An 11,493-nucleotide genomic window follows, 5' to 3' on the forward strand; every position below is an offset into this window, starting at 1 on the left:
CAGACAGACAGACATGTAGGCAGGAAGACAGTAAGGCAGGTAAACAGGCAGACAAACAGACAGACAGATGAGCATCCGGCCATCTCACATTCACAATCCCTAATCTTCATTCACCCCCACTTTTGCTGGGTGAATAAATCTCTTTTAATCTGTTGAGAAAAACAGATTTCAGTCCAGTTTATGTCATGATGCCTCCATAAAGTATCACTGTAAACAAAAGGCACCTCAGCCTCTTCTGCATGGACGATATCGTAGCCAAGCTGATGACTGTTTGGTGTTTACACTGATCAAATATTAATTCTGCATGTGGACATGCAAACACAGCCATGAGCACTAAGGTTATGCATTATTAAATGTGCAGAGCAACATTAAGGAAACATAAAGTGGGAAACTGCAGTGAGACAAATGATGAAGAAGTCAAGTAATAAATAGTTAGTTCTGGACCGGAGACGTAACGGGAGACTCTACCATAAAGACAACTGTCCATCCTCATGTACGTCATAACGAAATACTGCCAAAACTAAAGACCAGCTAATTCATTTTATGTAACACCAGTCCATCATGTAGTACGCATGTAATACCCCCAGCATTCATCTGGCTCTTTACATGGTGGCTTCCACATGGAATTATAATGGAGAATAAATGACACCCTCGTCAAGTAAACATTTATCACTTTTAAACCCATAGAACAAAGAGTTATTTAGACAGGTTGTTTTTTCCATCCTTTACTCACATTCAGTACATCGCCTCTCACAGCTTCTACACCTTTAACATTAATTGACATGTGGTCAATTTAATAACAAACCAAATGTAATATTGCAATCCACTCATTTACCTCAAGGGACTTGATGAGCTATGCAGCACATGACACCAGGGGTGAGCATCAGCTACGGCGGTGCCTCCTTCAAACAATGACAACAGATTATTGTCTCTTTAAAGAGTTTAATATAAAATATATTAACATTGGTATCACTAAGCGTTAACCAAGGAAGCTGGTGACTCTTTATTGTTTATTCTGTAAGTTTAAACTGTTTATACTGTAAGTTCCAAGTTCATTTTTCCCACACAAGTGGACAGAGTGGTATGTGTTAGTTTTAAGGCCAGGCACCGTCTTCCATACAAATAACATCAGAGAATCATAGAAGATAAAACATGTGTAAAAGAAAACAGAACAGGGTCGTGTGGACCATACATGACTCTACCAGGCTCACCATTTGACCAGGACATCCCATTTGTTGACATGACGACACTGTGGTCAAATTTTTATTTGTGTAAAAATGATCCTGTGTGTTTTTCATCTACTGCTTTTTAGTCACAGCGATAGAATTAGACTGGCAGATTATTTGTTTTACTGTTTGGTTCGTACTGACAAATGGAACCACTTTACACCAGAGGAACAGCAGCCCAATATGTTTGGCACATGTGATTCTGGAGGTTGCAGACGTTAGTGCTTAACGCAGCACAGAGAAGAACAACATCAACACGGCAGCAACTACTACTAAACAGCACAGTCCTACACCAGCTTCATGAAATAAGTTTGATCTCAGTGATTACTATGTGTTTGCTGTTGTTTAGACTCTGCTGCCTATGTGTGATGAAATGTGCCTGCAGCCACGGCCTCAGGCTACAGCTGCCCCAGAGACAAAGGAAGACGGGCTGCCACAATCATGTCTAACCACCCCTGACACATCACCGCCCTTATTGTGACTCTCACACACACACACACACACACACACACACACACACACACACACACACACACACACAAACACACACACACACACACACACACAAACACACACACACACACATACACACACACACACACACACTAAAAACACACACACACACTCACACACGCACACACTAAAAACGCACACACTAAACACACACACACACACACACACACACACACACACACACACACACACACACACACACACACACACACACACACACACACAGAGTTCTGGAGCACCATCTGTCAGCCTGGTGTCAAGTGGCCCTTGTCTCCAGTGATTATGAGAGCTCCTGCTGCCTCAGGTGGTCCCTGGACCGGCTCACCCATCTAGAGGGGTCAGGCTGGGCCATATGGTCTGTGGGGCACAGGGGGACACCCCTGGGAGGCAACTTCACTCCCCTGCCGCTGGACGGGACAGACAGCAGCCACAGCGTGTGACTGTCATCCAGTGTCCTGCTCAGGCCTGAGATGATGGACTTGACAAACATCATTCACAAGTTCTGAGAGAAGCTGAAAAACAAGAGGTCACTTAGTCCAAGGCCAAGCTGCAACTTTCTGGTACCACCACTGTGGGTTCTGGTGCTGCTTGTGTAGCTGTGTAGCTGGAGGTCAGCGCCCTGAGTGACATGAACAGTTCTCTACAAAGGCCAAGGCAAGACGTTGAGCTGTGGTCATTTGAAAACATAAGAAGAAACAAGAATCAGAATCATTAGTACATAAATGATCTTTTTAAAATGTCTATTTGAGGTTAACACCACAAGTAACACAACCGATTGTTACTTGTGTTAATTAAAACAGTTTCTGTAAACCAAAGTAAAGACTTCTAGAATCGCTGAAGGTCTGTGAACACCTTGATCTGTAGGAAGCTCGGGGACATGGACGTGTGGGGCTCTTTGTCAGAAGAGACCATAAATCAAGTCTGCACAGTCTCTCACTGCATCGACGAGACATGATGTGGCAAGTGAAGGTGCCGTCAAGATGGACTGAAGTCCTCAAAGTCTCATGGCTGGTTGAGATGCAGGTCTGCAGCGATGGGAGAAGGCGCGAGGGACCATGTCGCCATGACGCCCACATCCAAGCGATGGATGAAGCATCATCATGGGTCGTTCATAGAACACAGTCACAGTCAGTCGTGTCTTATTTAGTAACCAGCAACAAATGCGCTGCTTTTGTTTAGTTCATCTGAAAAATGATTAAATAACTAATTACTTCACGTCATGAAGTAGTTTTTGTTGTTGCCTAAAGGGAAAGAAAATTTGAATATTTTTTTATTTATTTCTCAGAATTCTGAAGACAAACATGTATCAGCAGAATGAATAACGCTTCTACCGCAGAATCAGTTACAGGACTTTAAGCATCTGTTGAAGAATAAAAAATATTCTGTTATACCAAATATTCCAATTCTATTAAGAATATACCTCTACTTGGTGTAATGTCTTCTAGGTAGTAGCAGTATTTGCCTATGGGATATAGATATGCTGCATATATTTAGATACAGAAACCTTCCTACCGTCTATTCTCAGTGAGACGAGGCCTCATGAAGCTCCTGACTAATGTTCTTCTCCACAGTCCTGCTGAAAACAGCAATCCAATGTATTTTTTTTTATTATTTGTAATTTGATTTACTTTGCTTTATGTGGGGTTTGTTGGGTTTTTGTTGTGTGAGCTTTAAGATGACTTTATTGGTGCTATAGAAATAAAGGTCCCACCGCACAAGCATTTTACAGCGTGGTTGGAAGTTGTGTTTTAATATTGAAGCCATTTTGTCACATACAAACTTCTGCATCTTTTCTTTAGCAAATTCCACTGCAAAACATGAATGAAGCCTTGGATCTGATAAAAACCTACAAATGTGCATTCTATGATTTACAAGTACAAATCTGTGGGACACACTGTATGATGAAGTCAAGCAACTGAACCTCTTGCATCGTGTTCCACTGATGGTTGAGCATCACTACATCAGATTCAGAACAAAAGATTGTCTTCATAGGACAGATGAAAAAGGTTTGTTCGCAGCGTTTTCCAGCATATTCAGCGTGTTGGCACCACTGGACACTTGGCCTGGAGCAGGAAGGAGCAGGATCTCCTCCTCCACGGTTTGAACCTGTGACAGAGAGGAGGACGCGTGTCAGTGGCGGCTTTGATTTGCCTCTTCAGCGTCTCAGCTAGACACACACACGCACAGCGGACGGGACGGATGAACGCTGGACATCACGTGTGGAGGTGGTGATGAGCTCACGCTCCTCCACCGTCCCACCGCGTGGGACTCGCTCCCCCGCTCGCTCACTCACCGTGGGCATTAATGTGCTGCACTAACGTCCTCCACTGCTCCAGCACTGCTCAGCATCGGTCTGAAGTGACCTGCTCCCATTCAGACACAGGTTTGAGTGATGGTGGCTTCAGCTCAGTCACAGCGTTCTTCCTCAGTGGGAAGAAATAAATGGACAGGACAAACACAAAATGTGACCATAAAACCAGGAGAAGACTATAAACTATCATCTACTGATACATAACTGAAACCATCTCCAGATACGTGGTGAATAGAGCTGAAGCTGGAGCCTCCTCTGATCAGCTCCTCGCTTGTCTTCTGTTAACTTCTTCCTCCCCTTCTCTAGTTTTGTCTCTTTCTTGAGCGGGTTTGTGGGCTTTTCAATATTACTGTGAAGTGAAGTATTTATAAGCTTTGGGTAAAAACTCAAATCTCTGTCTGGACACTTCTACCTGCAGCGACTGCAAATAAGCAATAATTACCATCTGAAGTCAGCACTGGTCAGATGAAGCCTGTGCCTGTTATTGTGAAAGCTGTGAGGCAGTTGCTGGTGTCTAGCTCCATCAGGCTCATCACATCCACAGTGTGATGCTGCCACCTTCACTGTAGCTCCATCACATCCTCTCCGTCCCGATTGTGCTGCCTTCACTACTTCTTTCTATTTTGTTGAAATCTTACCTGCACAGAAAAGGGACACGTGTAGGAGGGAATGGGTCCTGGATTATGTGTGGGGAGATGTATTAAATAATCCACAGAGAAAAACAACCCACCGTCCATTGGTCCAACTCACTGTTGTGTATTTATTCACCATCTTGTCCCTGTCTAAAACCAGTGAACCAACCATCTGCATGTGTTATTAATGCATAGGCTACAAATATGTTCATTTACATTCAGCTGTGCCTTGAACGAACGCGGTGTTTGACATGAGTCCGTCTTCGCACACGTGTAGCAACGAGTTGCGCGTTTTTCCCCGCATCTTTGAGCCCATTTCTTGGATTTTGTGCCGAGAGGCGCCCTCTGCCTGCGTTAATAGCGTTAGTGGGTTACTGACACAAGAGGGCGTGTTGGTGTGTGTCACCCGGCTGCTCCCGCAGGTCCCGGCCTGTCACCGTTCTGATTTAGCTCTGTCACACACGCAGCCTCCGCTACAGTCGCGTTTTCAGGATTATCTGCGCTCCACGTGGCGCAGACAGGTCCGCACGTCAAAGTGAGCTACGGCGTCGGTGAGCGCTCGCAGCGGAAGGCTTCATCTCACGCAGGCACAGGCGTTTAACTGTATTGGCTCCAGATGCTTCCGTTCTAAATATGCTGCGCTACTTTACGTCATGTGCTATAAATCCATCAGCTGAACGTCCAGAAATGTTGACGTGTCTGATAAAAAGTACCAAAGTTATTAAAGAGTGGTTTTCTTGCAGCGCCTCGCTCCGCTGCAGCACTGACACGAAAAATAACAAAAGAGAACGGAGTAAAGCAAAGCTGCAAACAAATGATATGCAGCAGTAAGTGTGCCAGCGTGCGTGCACGCGCGCGTGCGCGCGTGCGCTTAGTGCTGGTCAGGGTCTGCAGAGCCAATCAGCTGCTCATGCAGATGACGTGCTGATGCCCTACGTCAGACCCGCCGCTTGTCAGGATCAGAGCTCCACACACACCGGCAACAAACACATACACACACTCCTCTCCACGCCGGACAGCACAACCTCTGGCCCGCGGCAGCCCGGCAGCCCGGCAGCGGAGCGCATATCCAGGCTTCCAGGCACCGCAGCCCGCTGTGACAGTGGACCTAACAGCGCCTTATTTTGTGGACATGGGCGACATGGGGGATCCGCCGAAAAGTAAGACACTGGCTCGACTGCGGAGCCACGTTCATCACAGCAAGAGTTTACTTACTTCTGTTGTGATGAGTGCAGAGACAACGTATTTTTTGGCCTGTGAAAGTCACACGTATTCTGTGCTAATTGGTTTTATACGGCGGATTAGCGCGTTTCATTTCTCTAGAACCAGCTATTATTATTATTATTATTATTATTATTATTATTATTATTATTATTATTATTATTATTATTATTATTATTATTATTATTATTAGTCCTCGTAAACAGTGCGCGTGACATGTGTCCTGCTCTTTTCCTCCAGAGAAGCGACTGGTGTCATTATGCGTGGGCTGCGGGAACCAGATCCACGACCAGTACATCTTGCGGGTCTCCCCGGACCTGGAGTGGCACGCCGCCTGCCTCAAATGTGCCGAGTGCAGCCAGTACCTGGATGAGTCCTGCACGTGCTTCGTCAGAGATGGAAAGACTTACTGTAAACGGGACTACATCAGGTAGGACGCCCGGGACGGGGTGGGACACGCGTCCCTTTTCACTTGTACAGGACACGCGCTACGCGGCGCTGGACGGTGTCATTGTTGTTCTATTACATGGTTTATTAGACTGAAAATAACCCTTTCAGTCCAACGGGTTCCAGCAAGTCTAAACGCATCATTTCCTATTAAATCCAATCATAGTGGTTTCCTTGCCTGTTCCATTGCCCTCTGTTTACATCCGGAGCGCTCGAAGTGCGAGTAACGACGCACACCAGGCCTACACAATATTCAGCTATTAAGCAGTGACTCTGAGCCTTCATCTCCTCGTCCCTCTGACACACGGAGCTGGGGAAAAGCAGGAAAAATATTATGAGCTGGCCTATTTCTTGGCTGTAGCAGCAATATTGCAAATATTTTCCATATTATTATAGTTCCTCCAAATATTTCACAGTTGCTTTATAGTATTGTCTTTTATTCTTATTCTAATTATGTTTCTTCTTTTATATTATTATTATTATTATTATTATTATTATTATTATTATTATTATTATTATTATTATTATTATTATTTAAAAGTAAAGGAACAACCAGAAAACATAGTTTTACTTTGTATAAATAAAGTAATACATTTAAATAATTACGTAAAAACATTATTGTTACTATTGCTTTTATTTTATCCTTTGTATTATTATTATTACTGTTATTATTATTATTACCATTTTATTTTTCTTTGTTGTTGTTGTAGTTGTTGTTGTTGTTTTGCCGCAGCTGTTTTAAGGCTCTTGTCGCTCTTTTTATTGCTTCTTATTTCGTTTGGATTTTCCAGCCTTCACTGATCGGACCGTGCGTTTGTTTCCCGCAGGTTATACGGGATTAAATGCGCTAAATGCAACATCGGCTTCAGCAAGAACGACTTCGTGATGCGGGCCCGGTCCAAAGTCTACCACATCGAGTGTTTCCGCTGCGTGGCCTGCAGCCGGCAGCTCATCCCGGGGGACGAATTCGCCCTGCGGGAGGACGGGCTGTTCTGCCGAGCGGACCACGACGTGGTGGAGCGGGCCAGCATGGGCACCGGAGACCCGCTCAGCCCCCTGCACCCCGCCAGACCGCTGCAGATGGCAGGTAAAAGATCCCGCAGGAGCCGGAACGCGATCACCGCCGAGCCGTGACTGGCTCCGCGCGTCCACGTGCACCGTGTTTTGGATTATGAGCAGGTGCGCGTTGGAAATGTCGCTGCCCACGCTCGGTACGTCACTGGTGTGCGGCGTTACATGTGGTTGTGTGTGATTTGTGTGCACAGTGTTGTGCAGTCGCACTGACCGCGGTGGGATCCAGGTCGTGCTCCGGTCTCTGTAGCTCCGGGGTTCCGTCGGACCGGTTCCGGGGTCTGTTCCACACGTTTGTCTTTTCTGCGTAACACTGATTAGAGACAGCGGCGCTGGAACAAATCACCGAGTTATCAGTGCTTTAGTGCGCGACGCGTGGCCGTGGGTTCGGGTGCGTTTGTTCTAAACTGATGCTGTGTGTTGTGCGTGAAAGGAGCTGAAACTGGATGCTTTCACTTTAATGTGACTCTTCGATTGTTTTGAACGTGAGAGTTAATCTGTTACACTGATCCCTAAAACTATCAACTAAACCATCACGTAGACAAATGAATTGAGCACAGCTCCGTTTTAAGCCGAGGGGTCAAAGGCGCGTCAACGTGTGCGGTTCTGTTTTACTGTTGGACCCAGAAACAAGCAGAAGGAAAAGTTTGCTCCAGTCTGGTCCACGCGCATCTTTAGCTGCGGCGTGAGGCCTCCACACACGCTCACTGATTCCTCCTCCGTGGGTTCTGTGTCCCTTTTCCACAGCAGAACCAATCTCGGCCCGGCAGCCCGCGCTACGGCCCCACGTCCACAAACAGCCGGAGAAAACCACCCGCGTCCGGACGGTGCTGAACGAGAAGCAGCTGCACACGTTGCGGACCTGCTACAACGCGAACCCGAGGCCAGACGCCCTGATGAAGGAGCAGCTGGTGGAGATGACCGGGCTCAGTCCGCGGGTGATCCGGGTCTGGTTTCAGAACAAGCGGTGCAAGGACAAGAAGAAGAGCCTGCTGATGAAGCAGCTGCAGCAGCAGCAGCACAACGACAAGACGGTGAGAGGCCGCGGCGCGTGGCAAGTCACACGCAAGCACCGGGAGCCGCGTGCAGCCGCGCTGAGGCCGCGCGTCTGCAGTCATTTTACACGCAACGCAAAATTAGATTGTTTGTCCAGACGTGGGCAAAAATAATGGTGTCCGTTGTAGAAGTTTTAACACACTGGGTGACACGAGGCGCGCCATTCACAGACACTGCCGGTTGGTTCTGCTGCGTTCTGATCCTTATCAGAGCCCTCTGAGCCCTCCCAGCACCAGAACCACACCCAGCCTCCCACACCCGCGTCACCCCGCAGTCACGCGCGCACTGGGTTCTAACCACGCGTCCTCTTGCAGAACATCCAGGGAATGACGGGCACCCCGATGGTGGCGGCCAGTCCGGAGCGTCACGACGGCGGCATCCAGGCCAACCCGGTGGAGGTCCAGAGCTACCAGCCGCCCTGGAAGGTGCTCAGCGACTTCGCCCTGCAGAGCGACATCGACCAGCCAGCCTTCCAACAGCTGGTTCGTACCTTCAATTGTGCCAGCTTCTGGACGGATTCATCCGTAATTATTGAAAATATTTAGTTTTTACATTTCAAGTACTTTGCAACGGCAATTTGACGAAGCACACAGATCTGGGCTTTACACGTTTATACATTATTGGAAAAGCCAATATGTAAATATGTGAACTTAAAAAACAGGATAGTTTGAACTTGGTAAATTAATTAATCATTTTAACAGCTTGTTACAACGAACGCCGCCTTTATGTGAAGCCGTTCCAATCCAACGTAAAGGCCTCAGAGCCTGCACGGATTACTGTTATCTCCTTATAATTTAAGCAGACGCGTCTCTGGGCGCACACGGGTCAGTGGCAGCGTTCGAACTGGCTGATGCGTTTCTTTATTCTGATTCATCACCACAGAACGCATATCACGAAATCTCCTAAAATGCGGTGCGCTGAGGCTTTGGATAGACCTATTGGTCATATGTCCCTGCACCACGTAAGTGAAATATTAACATTTATGACAAGAACTGGAGATGTGACATGCAATTCATCCGTTCTGTGGTTGCGGGAAACCTGAGCTGTGTTTAGACAAGCCAAACAATTTCGTTTAGTTGAGGAGCAGGGTAAAGATCTCAGCTATGGATCAATTAAAACGTCTTTAATGAAGCCATTATGCCCCGCTCAGCTACAGTCATGCTCAGTGATAATAATAATAATAACAATAATAATAATAATAAATAATAATAATACGGAAACGACCATTTTCAGACCGTCTTATCTAAACACAAACAAAGTGTTGCCACATACATAATAAATAGCTGCCAACAGAACCATCAGACTGTGAAGGGGCTCGGAGCGTGAACGCATCCTCACGGCGCCGCTTCTTCTCCCGCAGGTCAGCTTCTCGGAGGGAGGACCGGGTTCGAACTCGACGGGCAGCGAGGTAGCGTCCATGTCGTCCCAGCTTCCAGACACGCCGAACAGCATGGTGTCCAGCCCCATCGAGGCCTGAGCGGCCGCAGCGTGTGGGCGGGCGGACGGACGCACGCACGGACTGAACTTGAAACACGGCCCCGAGCCCGACGACCCCCGGCCCCAGGTCCATCCATCTCTCCCGACGGCACCAAAAACGACTCCCACGCCCGGTTGTATTTGACACTGTGAAGACAATCATGGGATTTTTTATTTACCGCAGCCACCCATTCCTACGTCCACGCGGACGGACGCGTCACCGCGGCCGGTGCTGCCCGTTTACGCGCCTGGTTACATTTGCCAAAACGAGAAGACGTGACCGTGACTCTACCGTTGAACGGGACCTCTGAGTAGGAGTCTGTCCAGAACCTGCGAACCGATGTGCGCTACTTTGAATAGAAAACTGGTGATTTTTTATTAAATTGATACACGCACCTCATCGTATAATAGACCATTCTGGAGGGGAACCGCACTACTTTTCTTTTCTTCATTTAATTACACGATTTCCTTCATGACCCCAAGTACTAAAGCATTTGCAACAAGGTATACCTCTATTTTGCCACAAGCTTCGTGGGACATTTGTGTGACTTAGTGTCTGTCCGATATTTTTTTTTTCTTTCCCAAAGATGTGTAAATTAATAATACGTTTAAAAAAGACCATTAGCTCTGGAAGAAAATGTTTCGTTTGTTCCCGTGCAACAAAATTATTTATTATTTATTGTCGATAAATTTGCCACCTTTTGTGTAACTTTCTTAACTGAAGTAAAAAGAAGCAACAACAAAAAGGTGTGTGTGGGGCCTGGTCTGTGGATGGTGTATTTTTAAAATGAGCCTTTACGAAGCGGACAGACTGGAAACTGGAGAATTGTTTTTTCTGTTATTCTGAGCACTGGCAGCGGTTCCGGACGTCCGTTTGCAGCAAACTCCACTGCAGAAACCAGGTTTTATAAAACAATGTGGTCAGAGCTTATTTATTTCCACCAGCTAAACGACTAAATAGCATTTCTGCCATGTCTGTTTGTTCCAGGACGTGGACGCGTAATTGTAAAGTTTGTCACAAGACCCCATCAATTACAGGAGAAAAGAAAGGGAGAAACGAGTGATGAGGACTAACTGCAGTCATAGGTTTTAATTCTGGGTGACTCCTTCATATTCCTCATATTTTTATGACTACATTTAGCTGAACCGGAAGATCTTTACCTAAACAGCCAGACGAGTTAATGTTTCACTATCATTTAAAGCCTTTAAATGTGTGTTAGTGTGCTATGAAACCTTTGTAAGGTATAAAGGTGTTTGATGTGGACGTTTCTCTCATATACAGATTTATTTATAAATCCCTGCAGTCGTGCTATTTTTATCATAAATGCACCGATATGAGCTGGGAAACTCTCCACATCAACCCGAACGTGAATCATTTCCATTGTTTCTTCAACTTGAGCAGAGGAACAATCAATAATTTTCTCTTTGACTGCAGCTGATTTCATCGCACTAACAAACAAACTTGGCCTTCGTTCAGCGCTCAGCTTCAGGACGTGCAGAGTGAAGCTCCTGCTTCCAGCAGCTGCTGCTGGGACGGCCG

The 11,493-nt window shown here is 46.4% G+C and overlaps 1 protein-coding gene and 1 long non-coding RNA gene across 3 annotated transcripts; one reads left to right on the top strand and one right to left on the bottom strand.

Annotated features, from left to right (window-relative positions):
- Nucleotides 1-3,345: 3,345 nt before the first annotated feature.
- On the bottom strand, nt 3,346-5,574 carry LOC114845895 (uncharacterized). Its single transcript, XR_003783948.3, has 4 exons — nt 4,781-5,574; nt 4,493-4,688; nt 4,033-4,399; nt 3,346-3,845 (listed from the first exon to the last, which is right to left on the bottom strand). It is a non-coding gene; the product is annotated as an uncharacterized LOC114845895 (long non-coding RNA).
- An 85-nt stretch (nt 5,575-5,659) lies between these two features.
- isl1a (ISL LIM homeobox 1a) lies at nt 5,660-10,699 on the top strand. Of its 2 annotated transcripts, none has more exons than XM_029135307.3 (6): nt 5,660-5,842; nt 6,144-6,333; nt 7,178-7,437; nt 8,169-8,455; nt 8,792-8,959; nt 9,838-10,699. In XM_029135307.3, the coding sequence occupies exons 1-6, from the start codon at nt 5,815-5,817 to the stop codon at nt 9,952-9,954; spliced, it is 1,050 nt and encodes a 349-aa protein (XP_028991140.1). In that variant the 5' UTR covers nt 5,660-5,814; the 3' UTR covers nt 9,955-10,699. The 2 variants fall into 2 exon arrangements, with proteins under 2 accessions (XP_028991140.1, XP_028991141.1); XM_029135308.3 differs by having other exon boundaries at nt 8,172-8,455.
- Nucleotides 10,700-11,493: the final 794 nt, after the last annotated feature.

The sequence above is a fragment of the Betta splendens genome, chromosome 19, assembly GCF_900634795.4.
Source record: "Betta splendens chromosome 19, fBetSpl5.4, whole genome shotgun sequence".
Lineage (NCBI taxonomy): Eukaryota > Metazoa > Chordata > Actinopteri > Anabantiformes > Osphronemidae > Betta > Betta splendens.